This window comes from Rana temporaria, chromosome 8 (assembly GCF_905171775.1).
Source record: "Rana temporaria chromosome 8, aRanTem1.1, whole genome shotgun sequence".
NCBI lineage: Eukaryota > Metazoa > Chordata > Amphibia > Anura > Ranidae > Rana > Rana temporaria.
Genome location: NC_053496.1, coordinates 167,724,607 through 167,746,101, shown reverse-complemented (window position 1 = coordinate 167,746,101; position 21,495 = coordinate 167,724,607). Strand labels below are relative to the sequence as shown.

General features: G+C 45.3%; 1 protein-coding gene across 1 annotated transcript in view; it reads left to right on the top strand.

Annotated features, from left to right (window-relative positions):
* Positions 1 to 21,495, top strand: part of LOC120909928 — a 30,537-nt gene extending 9,042 nt beyond the window's left edge. The window contains exons 4-10 of the mRNA XM_040321746.1: positions 1,906 to 2,003; positions 4,469 to 4,562; positions 9,439 to 9,536; positions 13,514 to 13,827; positions 20,776 to 20,939; positions 21,038 to 21,112; positions 21,241 to 21,495. Coding sequence (XP_040177680.1) covers positions 1,906 to 2,003; positions 4,469 to 4,562; positions 9,439 to 9,536; positions 13,514 to 13,827; positions 20,776 to 20,939; positions 21,038 to 21,112; positions 21,241 to 21,488 — 1,091 coding nt within the window. The 3' untranslated portion in view covers positions 21,489 to 21,495. The remainder of the gene's footprint in view (positions 1 to 1,905; positions 2,004 to 4,468; positions 4,563 to 9,438; positions 9,537 to 13,513; positions 13,828 to 20,775; positions 20,940 to 21,037; positions 21,113 to 21,240) is intronic.

Here is a 21,495-nt window from a genome sequence, read left to right as displayed (position 1 = left end):
GACCGTCGGAAGCCTGTCGGAAGACTGTCAATCAAGAAGGAACGCCCGCTCCCGAAGACCCATACCCGGAAGCGACGGAGAAGATCGCTCTCTAAAACGGTAAGTACTGCTCGGATTTTAAAACAACTAGCCGATTCCCCTAGACAAAATGAGCATCAGACTAAGGGTAAAAATTATTTTTAGGGTGAACTCCCGTTTTAAGCCGAAAATCCCCTGTGCACATGCGCCGCTGCATTCAGCGGCTCATTGCGAGGGGAATATCTCCTAAACCGTAATGGTTTAGGAGATTTTTTTTTTTTTTTTTTTTACTTACAGGTAAGCCTTATTATAGGCTTACCTGTAGGTAAAAGTTAAAAAAATAACTATACAACCGCTTAAAAGCAGAGGTCCACCCTAAAAAAAAAAAAAAAAAAATAGCCAAAAAGGCCAAAAAATCTGAATTTTTTTTTTTTTTATACTTACCAGAAGTTGCTGTTACTAGGCAGATCGTCCTAATCTGCCAATTCCTCATCTGCGGTGCTTTTCTTTATTCTCCTCCTCCTCATGCTGCCTCCTGGGAAATGGGGAGCGGTGTCTTCTGGGACCACCTTGTGTGTGTCCCAGGAGACGTCCGCCCATTCACATAGCGCCGCCCGACTCACGCATGCGCAGTAGGGAACCGCGTAGGTGAAGCTGCAACGCCTCACTTCCTGATTCCCTCACAAGGATGGTGGTGGGGCAACCGAGACCTGAGCGACTGCTCGGCTTTAGCTGCCGACATCGCGGGCACCCTGGACAGGTAAGTGTCCTTATTAAAAGTCAGCAGCTACAGTGTTTGTAGCTGCTGATTTTTATTCAAATATTTTTTTTTTTTTAAACGCCGGACCTCCGCTTTAACCTTTTCCCACCGGGAGAGTGTACATGGACGTCCTCCCGTTTCAGTGGTTATATCGGGATGATGGCTGCACCTACAGGCATCAGCCCGGTATTGCTGGCGGCGGAAGTTCACCATAGAGAATACCGTTGACCAGATGGTCCCCGGCAGTCTCTATGACTCTCGAAGGTCCTGGGGCGACGTTATGATGTCACGTCCTGCCTGGCAGTTGTAAATACTGCCATCTACTCAGCTGGAAAGCTGCGATTGTTCTGTTTTTTTTTTCTTCTTCTTTATCTCGTGCTTTCCAGCCTGGAGGAGAGATGTGGGGTCTAATTGACCCCACATCTCTCCATTAAGAGGAAATGTCATGCACTATTCATATTACAAGGAATGTTTACATTTTTTGTAATAGAAATAAAAGTGATCCAAATAATTTTTTTTTATTTACAGGGAAATGTAAAAAAATAAAACGGACAATAAAAAAAGTGCCCCCCCCGTCCCCACGTGCTCGCACACAAATGAACGCATACACGCGTCACGCCCACATATGTAAAAGGCATTCAAACCACACATGTGAGGTATCGTCGCAAACGTTAGAGCAAGAGAAATAATTCTATCTCTAGACCTTCCCTGTACCTCTAAACAGGTAACCTGTAAACATTTTTAAAGAGATTTTTAAGTACAGAGGTTTGGCGCCGCTCCACGAGTGTGCGCAATTAAAAAGTGTGACATGTTTGGTATCTATTTACTCAGCATAACACAATCTTTCACATTATACAAAAAAATTGGGCTGTTTTTTTTTTTTTTTTTTTATTTAATGAAACCATGTGACATAAAGGAGCGGAGTGCCAGAATTGGCCCAGATGGCAAGTGGTGGACATGGAAACTACCTGAATGTATCGCATGCATCCGAACCAATACCAAAGCTGTCCCTAGGCTTTCCTGAGTTGGGGGTGGGACATTTTAAAGGGACCCAGGCCCCAACAAACTTTTTAATTGCTTTAATGAATTCCCTCCCAATGTTTTCAGTCAGTGTGTGTTTCCTACAGATGGATCCAGCAACAGAAATACCTTGGAAAGATGTCCCCGTCCTCTGTATTCTCGGGATTCTACCCAGCAACCTCACCAATTGCCACGCCATTTTCAGGTAGACAGGTCTAAGCTTTTTATCATGGTATTAACCACTTAAGCCCCAGACCAATATGCTGCTAAATGCCCAAAGGCGTTTTTACAATTCGGCACTGCGCCGCTTTAACAGACATTTGCACGGTCGTGCGACGTGGCTCCCAAACAAAATTGGCGTCCTTTTTTCCCCACAAATAGAGCTTTCTTTTGGTGGTATTTGATCACCTCTGCGGTTTTTATTTTTTGCGCTATAAACAAAAATATAGTGACAATATTGAAAAAAATGCAATATTTTTTACTTTTTGCTATAATAAATATCCCCCAAAAACATATATAACATTTTTTTTCCCTCAGTTTAGGCCGATACGTATTCTTCTACCTATTGGTAAAAAAAATCGCAATAAGCGTTTATCGATTTGGTTTGCGCAAACTTTATAGCGTTTACAAAATAGGGGATAGTTTTATTATTATTTTTTTTTTTACTACTTATGGCGGCGATCAGCGTTTTTTTTTCGTGACTGCGACATTATGGCGGACACTTCGGACAATTTTAACACATTTTTGGGACCATTGTCATTTTCACAGCAAAAAATGCATTTAAATTGCATTGTTTATTGTGAAAATGACAGTTGCAGTTTGGGAGTTAACCACAGGGGGCGCTGTAGGAGTTAGTGTTCACCTAGTGCAGTGTTTCTCAATTCCAGTCCTTAGGCCCCCCCAACAGGTCAGGTTTTCAGGATTTCCATTATTTTGCACAGGTGATTTGATCAGTTTCACTGCCTTAGTAATCACCACAGCCGTTTCATCTGAGGGAAATCCTGAAAACCTGACCTGTTGGGGGGGCCTGAGGACTGGAATTGAGAAACACTGACCTAGTGTGTGTTTACAACTGTAGGGGGGTGTGGCTGTAGGACTGACGTCATCGATCAAGTCTCCCTATAAAAGGGATCACTCGATCGATGCCCAAAGGCGATGGCGGCGATCAGCGATTTTTTTTCGTGACTGCGGCATTATGGCGGACACTTCGTCCTTTTTTCCCCACAAATAGAGCCGAGATCCCGGCAGGAAAACTGCCATGGAGCTTTGGCCGGGAATCCCAGCCGTGTGTATGCTCCATCGGCACTGCCTCGCAGTGTTTCCCATAGGTAAGTAGTAGATCTGGCGGGAAAAAAACGCTGGGAATCCCGACGGGGAAAATAAAGAGCAGGTTCTCTATTTACCCGCCGGGATTCCCGGCTTTTTTCCTGATGGGAAATCTGCGAGGAAGCATACACACGTCCGGTTTTCTCGGCCAAAAGCTCTCCTGACAGTTTTCCTGCTGGGAAAACCGGTCGCGTGTACGAGGCTTGAGAGCTCAATCACACCATACATGCATGAAAACTGAAGGGAAAACCGCGCAGATTTCATTTGCAGAGATATCAGTTCACACCAGTTTGGTTTGAATAGAGAACAATATTTTTTTTTTTATTTTATTTTTTTGTGTCCTTGCAGAACGTGTGCAGAAAAAGCGGAGGTCTCTGCACCATGCTGTGAATGAGGCCTAAAACTACAGTCCCGTGCACGTGCTCGGCGGGCGCGATCGCCGCCGGGCACCCGCGATTGCTCGTTACAGAGCGGGGACCGGGAGCTGTGTGTGTAAACACACAGCTCCCGGTCCTGTCAGGGGGGAAATGCTGATCTTCTGTTCATACAATGTATGAACAGAAGATCAGTGATTTCCCCTAGTGAGGCCACCCCCCCCCCCCCCCCCACAGTTAGAACACACCCAGGGAACATACTTAACCCCTTCCCCGCCCCCTAGTGTTAACCCCTTCACTGCCAGTGGCATTTTTATAGTAATCCAATGCATTTTTATAGCACTGATCGCTATAAAAATGCCAATGGTCCCAAAAATGTGTCCGAAGTGTCCGCCATAATGGCGCAGTACCGAAAAAAAATCGCTGATCGCCGCCATTACTAGTAAATAAAAAATATTAATAAAAATGCCATAAAAATACCCCCTATTTTGTAAACGCTATAACTTTTGCGCAAACCAATCAATAAACGCTTATTGCGATTTTTTTTTTTTTTTTTATGAAAAATATGTAGAAGAATGCGTATCGGCCTAAACTGAGGAAAAAAATATTTTTTTTATATATTTTTGGGGAATGTTTATTACAGCAAAAAGTAAAAAATATTATTTTTTTTTCAAAATTGTCGCTTTATTTTTGTTTATAGCGTAAAAAATAAAAACCGCAGAGGTGATCAAATACCACCAAAAGAAAGCTCTACTTGTGGGAAAAAAAGGACGCCAATTTTGTTTGGGAGCCACGTCGCACGACCGCGCAATTGTCAGTTAAAGCGCCGCAGTCCCGAATCGCGAAAAGTGCTCTGGTCTTTGGGCAGCAATATGGTCCGGGGGTTAAGTGGTTAATAATCTCAAATAATGGAAGAATGATGACGTAAGATAATGTAATGTAGAATTTGCATTTTTTTTGTGTTATTTAGGGTAAAAATCTGATTCATGTTAAAGAGGAAGCAGAAGAGATGTTTGTGACAAGTGATGAACACTGGAAGGAGGGGAAAGGGGAGATCAGTACAGGTAAGAGAAAATGCATACGCAAACATTTTGCAGGTCTTTCCTCATTTTATGTGCATTTGTCTTGTAGCTGATCTAGCTCTGCTTAAAGCGGTGGTTCACCCACAATAACAACATTCTAGCATTAAATTAAGCATAGTAGCGCGAGCTACAGTATGCCTGTATTTATTTTTGTTGCCCCGTACTCACTGTGTAATCCTATAGTGAAGATTCCGACTCCCCGCGGGGAATGGGCGTTCCTATCCAGAGGGAAGATGATTGACGGCCGGCTATGGCGCGTCACGCTCCCCGAACATAGCCGGAGTAGGTCTCGGCTCTTCACGGTGCTATACGGCGCCTGCGCACAGACTATGCGCAGGCGCCGTGAAGAGCCAAGTCCTATTTCGGCTATTTCCGGAGAAGCGTGACGCGCCAGAGCCGGCCGTCAATCATGCTCCCTCTGGATAGGAACGCCCATTCCCCGCGGGGAGTCGGAATCTTCACTATAGGATTGCACAGTGAGTACGGGGCAAAAAAAATAAATAAAGACATACTGTAGCTCACGCTACTATGCTTGATTTAATGCTAGAAAAAAAAATGTATAGGGTGAACCCCCTCTTTAACACAATGATGCAGTCTAGGGGTCTGCTGAACATCCAGGGGGCCCAGCTACAAGCTTCTGAAATGTAGTAAGGCAGTGAGGCTTTTACTTCATAAGGGAAAATGTACTTGTAGGTAGATGGTGTCTGATTGGGTATGGCCGGTACAGACAGTGCAAATGGGACAGACTCTATGTACATTTTGTATTCCTTATTAATTGGCCTGGGAGCAAAGCTGCTACCTTGCTTAGGTCCCAGTTCTGCATTAATAACGTCTCTGGTGTTGAATAGCTTTCTAATTAAAGCCGGCCATAGGTTGTTTTTAATCTCAGCCGATAAGGCAGGGACCAGCCGAGATTCAAACCATCTATGAGCAAGCTGAATGTACCCAAGGCCATCCATGGATCGACTTGAGTACAGCCAGCATGTCAGATTATTTGGCATTTGATTATTGCCAGCGGCTATGGCTGCTACAAACCCCAAAGCTCCACAGAAGAGAAATCCCCCATCAACTTTGACTGGTGTTGATGGGGGACTCGATGTTCTTTCCTGCAACCCAATTGCAATGTCTGTGGCCTGCCTAAGTACGAGCCTTTTCCAGCCTGAAGACTTTTGGTCCCTTAGGGGTCTTTCACACGAGGCGGAGCGTTTTCGGGCTCAGCGGAATCGCTCCGTCGATCCCCGCGGAGCCGGAAGATGACAGATCTGTCTCTGCACACTGTCCAGGGACTGACCTGTCAGAGCACCGCTCTCCCCTATAGGGGATCGGATGATGACGGACCGGTAGAGTCCGTGGTCATCCGATCCACAGACGGATGGAAAAATAGGGTTTACCTCCATCACACTTTTGCGGGTCGGATGTCAGCCGCTGACATCCGTGGCTCCATAGGGGTGCACGGAGCGTTCGTTCAGGTCTGCCTAAAAAACTGACAGGCAGACCTGAACGGTCCGTCTGTGTGAAAGAGCCCTTAATGTTTAAGATGCCGTGCTTCTTATCCTAAAACTCATAGCCTCCCACAAGACCTGCAGACTTTTAGGCACCCCCCCCTGAGTTTGAAGAGATCCCAATTACTGCTGCTGTGTCCTGCTGATGTGCTACACACAACTATTACAGAGCTGGTTTCATCTTTCTGAAAAGGTATTATTAGCTTTAACCACTTAAGGACTGCCTCCTGCATATGTACGTCAGCAAAAAGGCACGGCTGGGCAGGTGTACGTACAGGTACGTCCTGTACATGTACCCAGCCATGGGTCGCGGGCGCGGTCCGAAGCTCTGGGATCCGATCACCGCGGGGGTCCCGCGATCGGTCCTCGGAGCTGAAGAACGGGGAGAGCCGTATGTAAACACAGCTTCCCCGTTTTTCACTCTGGCGGCGTCATCGATCGTGTGATCCCTTATATAGGGAGACACAGTCGATGACGTCAATCCTACAGCCACACCCCCCTACAGTTGTAAACACACTTCAGGGAACACATAACTCCTACAGCGCCCCCTAGTGGTTAACTCCAAAACTGCAACTGTCATTTTCACAATAAACAATGCATTTTAAATGCATTTTTTGCTGTGGAAATTACAATGGTCTCAAAAATGTGTCAAAATTGGCTGAAGTGTCCGCCATAATGTCGCAGTCACGAAAAAAGTCGCTGATCGCCGCCATTAGTAGTAAAAAAAAAAAAAAAATGCAATAAAACTATCCCCTATTTTGTAAACGCTATAAATTTTGCACAAACCAATCGATAAACACTTATTGCAATTTTTTTTTTTTTTTACCAAAAATAGGTAGAAGAATACGTATCGGCCTAAACTGAGGGGAAAAAAAATAATTTTATATATGTTTTTGGGGGATATTTATTATAGCAAAAAGTTAAAAATATTGCATTTTTTTTCAAAATTGTCGCTATATTTTTGATTATAACGCAAAAAATAAAAACCGCAGAGGTGATCAAATACCACCAAAAGAAAGCTCTATTTGTGGGGAAAAACGGACGCCAATTTTGTTTGGGAGCCACGTGGGCTTGGTTAAAGTGCGAACCCCCCCCCCCCCCCCCCCCGTAGACATTGGACCTAAGGATTCAGAATAGCCCCTGCAGCTGACAGTAAATGCATGTTGCTTTCTGTGTGACTGCAGTGTTTAGTTCTCCGTGGTTACAGCACACATTTTCTACCTGGTTTAAGGTAGAAAATAATGACAGGTGGGGGTATGGATTGATTGCTACAGTTTGGCGTTCTGCAGTTTGGCGTTCTGTCGGGTTTTTGGTCCATAAATCAGGCACCTCCGAGACCTGTTTATTCAGGCTCTAGAACACCAGAACTCTATTGGTCAGTTATTCATACAGCTTCCTGGTCAATAATTGACCCACCATAGCACTTTTGCATTGGCTAGTAAGGCTGTCCATTAGATATAAAAAAGAAAAAGTGCAGCGCTGAATATTCAGTGAAATGAATCAAAAAATATGGTAAATAATCAAAATTCAGTGAAAAATCAAAGAAAAAATAAAAAAACACAAAAAAGGGGGACACACCCCCAAGTAATGTGACAGGTAAATAACCTGAAAGGCAGCTAGAAAGTGAGATCTAGCTGGATAATGTGTAATGTGAACACACCGTGATAAGTGAGGGAACACAAAAATAAATGATAATAAGAACCTCAGATGAAGTCCATATAATTTAAACGTGTAACTCCAAAATGTAAATGTGATAGTCCAAGGTCAAAATGGCCTATACAGTCCAAAGAAATATATATATGCAATGTATTTCCTTTTTTTGGAGTTGGTCAGAAGTTCTTTGTGGAAAAGACCAAATGACTGTAGAGGAATGGAAGATGTTGTGATCTTCTCAGGTATGGAACTCAGATGTTCTTAATAAGCAGTTGGAACCTCATCGGCAATCCATAATAGTATCCAAATAAACAAGTATAAAGATGGGTACTCTTACCGGAAAGTGTGGACATACACGTCAGCGACGGTATGTCAAACACGCATGTACGAGCTCCTAGGCAGCCGTGATGTCAGTGGGGAAGCTGTTTGATGTGCCGGCCTTTAATCCGCCAGGACGGGTCCAATCCAATGAGAGGAGACAGCTCGTGCAGGTGTGGTTCTCAGATGAAAAAGTATGATATGCAGGCCAAACGTAGAAACCTTTTGGCACTTCTCTTTGACACTGACAACACCTTTCCTTGAGGAGTAACAGATGGACAGCCTCACGTTGAGGCTGTCCATCTGTTACTCCTCAAGGAAAGGTGTTGTCGGTGTCAAAGAGAAGTGCCAAAAGGTTTCTACGTTTGGCCTGCATATCATACTTTTTCATCTGAGAACCACACCTGCACGAGCTGTCTCCTCTCATTGGATTGGACCCGTCCTGGCGGATTAAAGGCCGGCACATCAAACAGCTTCCCCACTGACATCACGGCTGCCTAGGAGCTCGTACATGCGTGTTTGACATACCGTCGCTGACGTGTATGTCCACACTTTCCGGTAAGAGTACCCATCTTTATACTTGTTTATTTGGATACTATTATGGATTGCCGATGAGGTTCCAACTGCTTATTAAGAACATCTGAGTTCCATACCTGAGAAGATCACAACATCTTCCATTCCTCTACAGTCATTTGGTCTTTTCCACAAAGAACTTCTGACCAACTCCAAAAAAAGGAAATACATTGCATATATATATTTCTTTGGACTGTATAGGCCATTTTGACCTTGGACTATCACATTTACATTTTGGAGTTACACGTTTAAATTATATGGACTTCATCTGAGGTTCTTATTATCATTTATTTTTGTGTTCCCTCACTTATCACGGTGTGTTCACATTACACATTATCCAGCTAGATCTCACTTTCTAGCTGCCTTTCAGGTTATTTACCTGTCACATTACTTGGGGGTGTGTCCCCCTTTTTTGTGTTTTTTTATTTTTTCTTTGATTTTTCACTGAATTTTGATTATTTACCATATTTTTTGATTCATTTCACTGAATATTCAGCGCTGCACTTTTTCTTTTTTATTCTTTGTACACAATATTGTCTTTTGTTGGTGCTAGCTGCTACTGGTTTACAATATTTACAGTTAGCGCAACTTTTTTCCTTATTTTATCTTTGTCCATTAGATATAGCAGTCATTTAGTAAGATGCAAAAGAAAACCATTTCATTATAGCGATTGGATAAGAGAAGTTTTTTTTTTTTCTCAGAAGGTAAACGAAACATGAGTGGGGGAGCGTGCTTACAATGTATGGTTTGATCACAGGTTATTTTGGCATGATTGACCTTTTGCGAGTTTGTAATCTCTGTGTTTTCTACAGATGGATCCAGTAACAGAAATACACCAGAGAGATGTCCCAGCCCTCTGTATTCCCGGGATTACTCTCAGGAACATCACAACATCCCTCAGGATGATCAGGTAGACATAATTTAAGGGTTATTTAACACGACACGGTGGGGAGATAATGTTAATTAATGGTAGAGGAAATGGGCTGTCTATCTAGTGGCAATACTGTCAGTCATTTTATTTTATAATGACGTTTTTTTTTTTTTTTTAAATATCGTGTGATGTCAGCAGCCCACCATACAGTCCCATTTAAAATTACACATTAGATGTACGATTATGTAATCTGTCTGAGGTGGAAGAATAAAGTGCATTTATCAGAAAAAAGAAAAATCCAGCTCTATAGCTACTATAGGTCTCAAATGATGTTCGTCTAATGCAAAAGACTAAGGCTGCTTTCACATTGCAGCGTGCAGCGCGGTGACGGTATAGCCGCGCTATTTGTAGCGCGGCTATACCATCGTGTTTACCGCGATATTCGGGCGCTAGCGGTGAGGTTTTAACCCCCGCTAGCGGCCGAAAAAGTTGTGTTGCGGGCGGTATTAACACGGTATTACCGCGCTTTCCCATTGATTTCAAGGGGAAGGCGCGGTATAGGAGCGGTGAACACACCGCTCCTATACCGCGGTAAAGATGCGGCTAGCAGGACTTTTGGAGCGTTCCTGCTAGTGCATTGCTTCAATGTGAAAGCCTTCGGGCTTTCACATTGAAGACTACAGGGCATGATTTTTCATGCGGTATAGCAGCGCTATTTTTAGCGCTGTACCGCATGAAAAACGCCCCAATGTGAAAGGGGCCTTAGGGGTAGATTCAAGTAGCCCGGCGTAAATTTCTGCGGGCGTAGCGTATCTCAGATACGCTACGCCGCCGTAACTTAGTGAGGCAGGTTCTGTATTCAGAAAGAACCTGCGCCCTAAGTTAAGGCGGCGTAGCGTATGTGGTCTGGTGTAAGCCCGCGGAATTCAAATTATCCATGTAGTGGGCGTGTTGTATGGTAATGAAGGCTGACCCCCTTTTACTGTCAAAAAAAAATGAAGGCTGACCCCACGTAATTGACGTTTTTGACTAACGGCGCATTCGCCGTCCGTGAACGTGTAACCCAGTGCGCATGCTCCAAATTAACCCGTAAATAGCCAATGCTTTCGACGTGAACGTAAATTACGCACAGCCCTATTCGCGAACTACTTACGCAAACGATGTAATCAACGGAAAATTCGACGCTGGCCCGACGTCCATACTTAACATAGGATACGCCTCATATAGCAGGGGTAACTTTACGCCGGAAAATGCCTAACGTAAACGACGTACGTTTCTGAATCGGCGTATCTACCTAATTTGCATAATCCTTGCGTAAATCAACGGAAGCGCCACCTAGCGGCCAGCGTAAATATGCAACTAAGATACGACGGCGTAAGAGACTTACACCAGTCGGATCTTAGCCAAATTCCGTTGTATCTTGTTTTCTGAATGCAGAAAAAAGATACGCCGGAGCATCCTAGAAGTTACGCGGCGTATCAATAGATACGCCAGCGTAACTTCTTTCTGAATCTACCCCTAAGGATCTATTTATAAAGGATTCGCTTTGCAAATGTTTTCTAGGCATTCGTCTGTCTGTAGTCTTGGGCCCCTTTCACAGCTTAGCGGGGATCGCTCCGTTGATCCCCGCTGAGCCGGCGGATGACAGGGCGGTCCCCGCACACTGTGCAGGGACCGCCCTGTCTTTCCTCCGCTCTCCCCTATGGGGGGATCGGATGAACACGGACCGTATGTCCGTGTTCACCCGATCCGATGTGCCAGACGGATGGAAAAGTAGGTTTTTCTCCATCACACTTTGGCGGATCGGAGCGGGTCGGATGTCAGCAGGCATGTCACCGCTGACATCCGCTGCTCCATAGAGGATCACGGAGCGCCCGTTCAGGTCCGCCTAAAAAACTGGCAGGCAGACCTGAACGGGTCACCCGTGTGAAAGAACCCTTAGAGTATTTATCTATCATTTTGGATCCGTTTTAAAAAAAGTTTTAGTTGTGTGATTTGGCCAGCGAATGCTTTAAGCCTTTACGACCGCCTAACACACTTGTACGGCGGAAAAAAAAATATGCTTTAACGCCCACATGTTGCACATATTCTTTGCTGGGCGGCCAATGTTTATGTGCTAAGAGTGTGCACAAAGACCGAGCTGTGAAACTTGGCACTCGGTCCCGACTAATGATCGGTAGCCAGTGAGACCGGCTTCTGATCGTGTGATAACTTTGACAGTGGTCACGTAATCGCTGATTCACCCCCGAGCATTCAGAACTATTTAACCACTTAAGCCCCGGACCAAAATGCAGCTAAAGGCCCAGGCCAGGTTTTGCGATTCGGCACTGCGTCGCTTTAACAGACAATTGCGCGGTCGTGCGACGTGGCTCCCAAACAAAATTGACGTCCTTTTTTTTCCCACAAATAGAGCTTTCTTTTGGTGGTATTTGATCACCTCTGCGGTTTTTATTTTTTGCGCTATAAACAAAAATAGAGCGACAGTTTTGAAAAAAATTCAATATTTTTTACTTTTTTCTATAATAAATATCCCCCAAAAATATATAAAAAAACATTTTTTTTCCTCAGTTAAGGCCGATACGTATTCTTCTACATATTTTTGGTAAAAAAAATCGCAATAAGCGTTTATCGGTTGGTTTGCGCAAAATTTATAGCGTTTACAAAATAGGGGATAGTTTTATTGCATTTTTTTTTTTTTTTTTTTTTACTACTAATGGCGGCGATCAGCGATTTTTTTTTTTCTCGTGACTGCGACATTATGGCGGACACTTCGGACAATTTTGACACATTTTTGGGACCATTGTCATTTTCACAGCAAAAAATGCATTTAAATTGCATTGTTTTATTGTGAAAATGAAAGTTGCAGTTTGGGAGTTAACCACAGGGGGCGCTGTAGGAGTTAGGGTTCACCTAGTGTGTGTTTACAACTGTAGGGGGGTGTGGCTGTAGGAGTGACGTCATCGATTGTGTCTCCCTATAAAAGGGATCACTCGATCGATGTCAGCGCCACAGTGAAGAACGGGGAAGCCGTGTTTACATACGGCTCTCCCCGTTCTTCAGCTCCGGGGACCGATCGCGAGGGGGTGGCTAGAAACTAATCTCGGATCGCTCCCAGACGATTTCCGACCGCCGCATGTACCGGGGGGGGGGGGGGTCCCGATCGGACCCACGTCTAGGCAGGGACGTACGGGTACGCCCATCTGCCTGTACGTGCCATTCTGTGGACGTATATGTACCGTGTTTCTCCGAAAATAAGCCCGGGTCTTATATTAATTATGCCAACAAAAGACACAGTAGAGCTTATTTTCGGGGTAGGTCTTACTATGTAATGTGATGTCTTCTCTCCCTCCCCCCTCCCTGCCTGTCAGAAATCCCCAGTGTTAACTGAGTTAAAATGCTTGTAAAATCCTATAATCCACTCTATTACAGTATTATATAATGTACAATGTGTGTGTTTCTGTAATATAATTGTGCCAAATACCTTTGTTATAGATCCGCTCTGTGCTTCTGTTACCCGCCGGAGCTCTCTTCCCCCGCAATTATATTACAGAAACACACACATTGTACATTATATAATACTGTAATAGAGTGGATTATAGGATTTTACAAGCATTTTTAACTAGGGCTTATTTTCAGGGTAGGGCTTATATTGCAGCCCTCCTGGAAAATAATGCTAGGTCTTATTTTCAGGGTAGGTCTTATTTTTGGGGAAACAGGGTACAAGCGGCGGTCGTTAGGTGGTTAAAGGGATGCTGGTTGGCGGGAAGAGGGCATAATGAACATTCATCTAACAGCGTTTTTCAAAACTATTTGCCCGATGTCTAATTCAGTGGCTGATGGGCAAATGCCATTAAATTGAATGTTGTGAAAAGTAATGTCAGCAGGCTGTTGGAAGTACAGTTCAAAGTTATTTTATGGCGTGTTTTGAGCGAATGTCGGGCGAACGTTTGTATAGAACCTTGGGAGAAGAACGGTCTTTGCTTCCTGTGTCAGGCTACACTTCCTATTTCCTGTAGTGTTGGGATTTTCAAGCTGCTGCCTTTTCATCGAACGCCGGCCCTTCTGGGACTGCGAGGTCGTCGCGGGGCAGAAATCAGTGTAGAACCCAGCCCAGTCGGAAGCAGAATTTGACGTGGTCAGTACTGGAGAATTCCGTGTTGGTCACTCACACCGTCCCGCACTACCCGAAGTTATGTGGCACGCAGGGTCGATACCTCTACCCGTACCAGAAGAAACAGATCTGGCAACAGATAGCCGTGGCAGTGAACGGAGTGTCCCGTCAGCATCGCGACTGGAAGCATTGCCGCAGGAAATTAACTGATATTAGAAGGTATGCACTATTCCTTGTTCTGTTTTTAAACTTTCTTCTATTATATTTTCTAAATAAGCAATCAATTCAGTGTTTTTCTTTTTTTCTAACATTATTGGCACTATGTTGCCCCTAACAACTATTTGGTTTCATGCAAAAAAACATATCATCAGGAGTGCAAATATTGAAAGCGGAGGTTCACCCTAAAAACATTTTTCTAACATTACATTGGGGTAGATTCAGGTATCTCGGCCTAAAGTTACGGCGGCGCAGCTTAGTGTATTTACGCTACGCCTCCGCAACTTACAGAAGCAAGTGCTGTGTTCACAAAGCACTTGCTCCGTAAGTCGCGGCGGCGTAGCGTAAAAGGGACCGGCGTAAGCACGCGTAATTCAAATGATCCCGTAGGGGGCGTGGATCATATATGTGCCGTCCCTAAAATTTCCCGACGTGCATTGCGGTAAATGACGTCGCAAGGACGTCATTGGTTTCGACGTGAACGTAAATGGCGTCCAGCGCCATTCACGGGCGACTTGCGCAAACAACGTAAAATTTTCAAATCGCGACGCGGGAACGACGTCCATACTTAACATTGGCTGCGCCTCCTAATAGCAGGAGCAACGTTACGACGAAAACGACTTACGCAAACGTCGTAAAAAAATACCACCGGGTGCACGTACGTTCGTGAATCAGCGTAAGTATATAATTTGCATACTCTACGCTGACAACTATGGGAGCGCCACCTAGCGGCCAGCGTCAGAATGCACCCTAAGATACGACGGCATAAGAGACTTATGCCAGTCGTATCTTAGGCTAAAGTCGGCGTATCTAGCTTTCTGAATACAGAAAGTAGATACGCCGGCGCAACTTGGCAATTTACGCGGCGTATCTATGGATACATCGGCGTAATTGCTCTCTGAATCTACCCCTTTGTGCTCACTTGCTGATTTTTTTTGTTTGCTGTACATACCATCGTATAGCTATTTCCCCCCCGGCTTCCGGGTAGTGGCTCCCGCGGTAGTGGGCATTCCTATGCAGAGGCTAAGTGATTGACGTGATGACAAAAACTTCCCCCCGGCGCATAAGGCGCATCGCGAGTTTCCACGACGGCATGTACAGCAAAAAAAAAAATCAGCATACTGTCAATGTTGGAAGTGAGCACAATATAATGTTAGAAAAATGTTTTTAGGGTGAACCTTCGCTTTAAGTTTCTTTACCCATTTAAAATTGTGTTACATGTAGTATGTACAGTAATTAGCCCCCCCCCCCCCATATCTCTAATCATGTAAAAGGCCAAGCAGGGTTTTATCCTTTGATTCCTCCATCCGGTCCATGCCCATATTGTCAGCATGTTGCAGGGGTGGCAAACTCAATTTAATTGCGGGCAGGGATGGACTGGCCATTGGGACTACAGGGAGTTTCCTGGTGGGCCGATGGCTCAGTGGGCCAGCTTCAGTGACAGCGGTACGCTGCCCCCCTCTGCTCCTCTGTCTCTCCCTTCCCGCAGCGCTCACCTGGGGGGAACAAAAAAGCAGGGGGAGGACCAGAGGAGCAGGGGGGGTGACAGAGGAGCATGGGGGAGGACCAGAGGAGCAGGGGGGACGACAGAGGAGCATGGGGGAGGGGACAGACAGCTGACTCAACAGCTATGGCCTGGGAATTTCTCACTTCTGCCTAATCTTGTCCCATAAGGGGGGGGCACCGAACTGATTCTTTGCCCCGGGTGAAATAATGTCTAGCTTCCCCACTGGTACTGCCTATAAGAGTACCAGTACCAGCCGCTCTACTCTAATAAAGTAGAACGGCTAGTGAAGGGGGAGAGGGGGCTTGGGTGGCGGGGGGAGGTGCAGGAGTTGTCCGGCCGCCATGGGAGAGACCTGTCAAAGTGGGCCAGTCTGGATGAAGTCCAGGGCCAAATTTCTGTCCCAGTCCAGCCCTGATTGCGGGCCACATCGGCATTATGGTTGACCTCAAAGGGCTGGTTGTATCTGTAAGACTAGATGTTCAGGGCACCACCCCCACCTTACATCAGAGGTCAAGAGCCCCCACACCTTCGGAAGTCAAGAGTCTCCCACCCTCCCTTACATCACAGTGCACACCCCTTATCTCAGGGGTCTTCAAACTACGGCCCTCCAGTTGTTCAGGAACTACAATTCCCATCATGCCTAGTCATGTCTATGAATGTCAGAGTTTTACAATGCCTTATGGGATGTGTAGTTCCGCAACAGCTGGAGGGCCGTAGTTTGAGGATCCCTTATCTTGTACTGCTGCTGAGAAGAAGCTAGGGAGGAGCTAGGAAGCAGAAAGTCCAGCTGCACAAAGGTGCAGGATCTGTAGGAGTTCTGTCTTCTCTGCTGGGGCAGGGCTGAGACTAGCTCCGCTGCTGCGCGGAGATGGACAGGATCTGGAGGAGTTCTGTCCTTCTCTCTGCTGTTGACTGCTGAGACAAAGTGGGGTGGCGCAGCTGCAGAAGAGGTGCGAGTCTCATTTTTTGTGTAGTCTCAACACTATTAAAGATTTGTGATGTTGGTAATCTTCGATTGCAAGGGTCAAAGTTTGTCAGACTTCGGAACCCTTATCTGGTTGTGTAAAAATGTATACATGTAACACATTAAGATTTTTGTACCTACCGTGAAATAGTTTTCCTAGAGTTTATTGAGGAAAACAAGAATGCAGAAACGCATGTGTTTATACTGCCAACTTCAGTCGGTTAAAACACTGGCAAACAGTCAGCCCTGTATAATGCCTTCACTACCCAGGATGCCTCAGTTTTGTTAGAAAGCAATACATAGGGTCAACAAAGAATGCAGAGTGGTGGGAGCTGTGTCCTTCAATGAACTTGAGCAAATAGGTTTTACAGGACGACATTTTTATCTTCTTTATCGTAGACCAAGCTGGTCTTCTGTGGATCTGTTTTACTAAGTGATCCCTCTGGGAACCCGTTCTCCTCGAAATCTGTTCTGTGTTCTTTTTAGACTACGGCCCAGGTTCAGATACATTATCGTATCTATCGGCGGGCGTAGCGTATCTCAGATACACTACGCCGCCGTAACTTAGGGCGCAAGTTCCGTATTCAGAAAGAACTTGCGCACTAAGTTACGGCGGCGTAGTATAAATGTGTCGGCGTAAGCCCGCCTAATTCAAATGTGGATGATGTGGGCATGTTTTATTTAAATTACTTGTGACCCCACGTAATTGACGTTTCTTACGAACGTCCGTGAACATTTCCAAGTGCGCGTGCTCCAAATTACGCCGCAAACTGTCAATGCTTTAGATGTGAACGTAACATACGTACAGCCCTATTCGCGAACGACTTGCGCAAACGACGTAAAATACGACGCTGTTCGTACATTTCCGACGTCCATACCTAACATGACTTACCCCTGCTTTATGAGGGGTAACTTTACGCCGGAAAAAGCCTTACGTAAACGACGTAAAAAAATGCGCCGGGCGGACGTACGTTTCTGAATCGGCGTATCTACCTAATTTGCATATTCCTCGCGTAAATCTACGGAAGCGCCACCTAGCGTCCAGCGTAAATATGCAACTAAGATACGACGGCGTAAGAGACTTACGACGGTCGGATCTTAGGGAAATCTTAGGGAAATCTATGCGTAACTGATTCTAAGAATCAGCCGCATAGATACGACCCCGCACACTCAGAGTTACGACGGCATATCCGGAGATACGCCGTCGTAACTCGTATCTGAATCCGGGCCTACCTTTTTATTGGATGCCCGGTCTTTTTCTGAATTTCGGTGTCTTTTAATGGACTTGAGCAAATAGGTTTTACAGGACAACATTTTTATCTTCTTTATCGTCCATTGAGGGACACGAAAATTCAGAAATAGACCGGGCATCCAAAAGCAGTCCAATAATAAGGTAATCTATAAAGAACACAGAACATGTTTCGAGGGGAACGGGTTCCCAAAGGGATCGCTGGGTAAAACAGATCCACAAAAGACCAGCTTGGTCTACAAGTCCAAAGTCCAGAGCCTCACACTTCTAACCCGTGTGTTCTGGATAAAGAAGGTTCCAGGCTGAGAATAGCATTGCCAAAAGGATTTACTTTAAAAAATTGGATTTTACGGGTGATGGAATACATTCAAAAAAGATATAAAAAATATACGTTTATTACAAAAAGATAAAAAATGGACAAAAACCACACAGGTGGTGAACAATTAAACGATTGTACATAGAAATGAGCATATGCACAAAGATAAAGATGACTGCATCAGACCCCCAGAAACAAATGTTGAATGGTTCCTGGAGATGCCAAACTGCCAAGTCCAACGCCTTTCGAAAGTGTAAATTATAATACAATCTTCATCAGGGACAGCAGCATCTCTGAAATTGCAGAATATATTATCAATGAAATTGCATTACAACCATAGGTGTGCGCAGCCTATTGCATTAGGGTGTGCACCCCAAAGCTCAAACCTATTTGCATGTGTATATACAGTATACTGATGGTGTCAGCAGAGCGGTGGACGGTGTCAGTAGGGCAGAGATTGGTGTCAGTGGACAGTGTTGGTACTTTTTTATTTTTATTATATATTTATTTTGTTTTAGGAGCCCCATTAGGGAGCTTTCGTGAAATATCAGGGGTCTATTTCTGTGCGTTACTGCATGTTTAAAGCTAGGGTTGTCCGGATACCGATATCGGTATCGGGACCGATATCGAGTATTTGCGGGAGTACTCGTACTCCCGAAAAAATACCCCCGATACTAGAATAGAATACTTGTTTCCCCCCCGCCGCCAACGCCGCTGCAAACCCGCCGCCGCCGCCGTTAATCAGCGTGCGGGGAACAGCTTTCGTTTGAATAGCTGTATCCCCGCCGCGTATAGACACTCCCCCTTTGCGCGGGATTGGACGGATGAGCTGTCCAATCCAAGGGGGAGTGTCTATACGCGGCGGGGATACAGCTATTCATACGCAAGCTGTTCCCCGCACGCTGATTAACGGCGGCATCAAGGTATGGGGGACAACATGGCTGGAATGTGGGGGACGGCATGGCTGGAATGTGGGGGACGGCATGGCTGTAATGTGAGGGACGGCATGGCTGGAATGTGGGGGACGGCATGGCTGGAATGTGGGGGACGGCATGGCTGGAATGTGGGGGACGGCATGGCTGGAATGTGGGGGACGGACATGGCTGGAATGTGGGGGACGGACATGGCTGGAATGTGGGGGACGGACATGGCTGGAATGTGGGGGACGGACATGGCTGGAATGTGGGGGACGGACATGGCTGGAATGTGGGGGACGGACATGGCTGGAATGTGGGGGACGGACATGGCTGGAATGTGGGGGACGGCATGGCTGGAATGTGGGGGACGCACATGGCTGGAATGTGGGGGACGCACATGGCTGGAATGTGGGGGACGCACATGGCTGGAATGTGGGGGACGGACATGGCTGGAATGTGGGGGACGGACATGGCTGCATTTGGGGACACATTTAAAAAAAAGTATCGGTATTCGGTATCGACGAGTACATAAAAAAAAAGTATCGGTACTTGTACTCAGTCCTAAAAAAGTGGTATCGGGACAACCCTATTTAAAGCAGTATATTCCAGTGTGTTGCTGCACGTTTAATGCAGCATATTTCTGTGCTTTAGTGCACATTTAACGTTGTATATTTCAGGTGTGTTATGTGCCATTTAATGCTGTATTTTTCTGTGCGTTACTGCATGTTTAACGCAGTATATTTTGATGCAATCTGCACCACACAGGGTGATTAGGGTGTGCCCAGGCACACCTGGCACACCCTGTGCGCACGCCTATGATTACAACATCAAAGCATTGCCTACCTAGCCAGACAAACAATCTCACAACAAGATATCCTAGGAAAGTGAGAAGCCTCACCTTTGTGACCTTCTTTAAGAATAGTCGAGGGACTGGTAGAAAACTCAGTACCAACCATGAAATCAGCCTGACTTAAATAGGGGGGAGGCAGGGTGTGCGAGAGGTACCTATACAAGGATGGGTAGGCAGGGAAATAAGAACACCAAAGTTTTATACTGGTGCATATGAACACTGGAAAAGCACGAGGATGAGTAAGTCCAAACAACTTAAACATCCAGTGGTGTCTCAGAGGCTTAACAGAGAAACATCCAGCAGGACCTGGCTAATATTGTTCTAAGAGTTATTAGACATGCCCCGATCCAGTGAAGTATCCATAGTTGTACTGCAAGGGCAGGAACCTTAGGCAAATGCCTATAAACTTTCTCTTGTTTAAGAACAGAATCATTGAAGGGATCTGGAAAAATTTCAAGGGGCTGCATATCAGCCAAGGAAGGAGGACATAACTCCAGGTGATCAGGTTCCACCTCCGAATACGTACACTATACCCAAATTGGGGCACCCGCTGCAGGATCCTCGTTTGTGCCATCTGCTGACAATCCAAGGTAACACAGGCAATGGTTTCTTCCTGCCATGCAGGTGATGCAAGTGACCTCTCTGGAATGGAGACTACCTGTTGATGAACGCCAGATGGCAATGCATTATCTCTATGGAAGACTGTGCAGTTGAGAGTAGCACCCTCAGCGCCATCCAGCGTAGGAAGCAGGCCACTCGTCTTGTTACCCACCGGGTGATCCAAAGCCATACCAGAGGTAAAGATCCTACAACAGCTAAGTTCTTTCCAATAGATTCCAGGTCAATGAACCAACTCGCACTGAGATCTTTTGAACCTCTGAAGAAACAGTTCTGGGCAACGTTGTAGCAAGGAATCTTGATTGAGGGCACTGAGAAATTTCATGAAGAAAGAGGACACTAGTGAAAAAAAGAAAATGATGCATGCCGAGTAGAGGAAGGGTTAATCAAGGGCTGGCTTGCAACATTTCACTTTTTCTTCCCTACGCTGGTAGTATAAACCCAACTGTTTCTGAATTCTTGTGTCCCTCAATGGACGATAAAAATAAAATAGTTTTGTGGTTTTTGTTTCACCTTTTGGTTGCTTACAGGGCAATTCTGCGCAAGCATCGCGAACATCACAATGCTTCGTTGCAGAGTGGCGGAGGACCCACCAAGGAGCTTGTTCTTCTGGAGTATGAGAGGGAGTTGATGACTGTTTTGCAAGATGAGATATTCTCTGGCCTTGGGGGAGAATTTGACATGGATCTCCCGGGCAAGTGATTTTATTTTTCCACAGTAGAATAATATGGTTTCTAATTGTTCCAAAATGTACCTTTTTTTTTTTTAAATTGAAATCTCTCACCCTATCAGAAGATGCAGCAGCTGGGTCACCCCAAGCAAGTAACGGGGGACACGATGGAACATTCTCATCCATTGACAACACCGGTATGTTTTCTTTTTTTGTTTCTTTATCCAAATTGGGAAGATGTGCTTTTTAAATAATCCTGAGTTATGCTCTTTTTGGGATAGCAATGTCAGAGATATAATCATTTTGGTCCCTTTTTGGAGTATAGTACTTTTTTTCTCTGAACAAGAAGAAGATGCTGAAGAGGAACTTGAGCAGAAGGAATTGAAGACATCACACGGTGACAAGTCATCCAAAATAGGAGGTGCGCCAAGTAAGTTTTGTTATTTTACACAATATATACGGCATGACACCAGAAAACTTTGGCTTGCACAAAAACATTGCTTGGTGACTTTGGGCCAAATCTTCATTTTGCCTTCTAGTCTCCTATCCTTATCACCAGATGCTTACTTTTAACCACTTA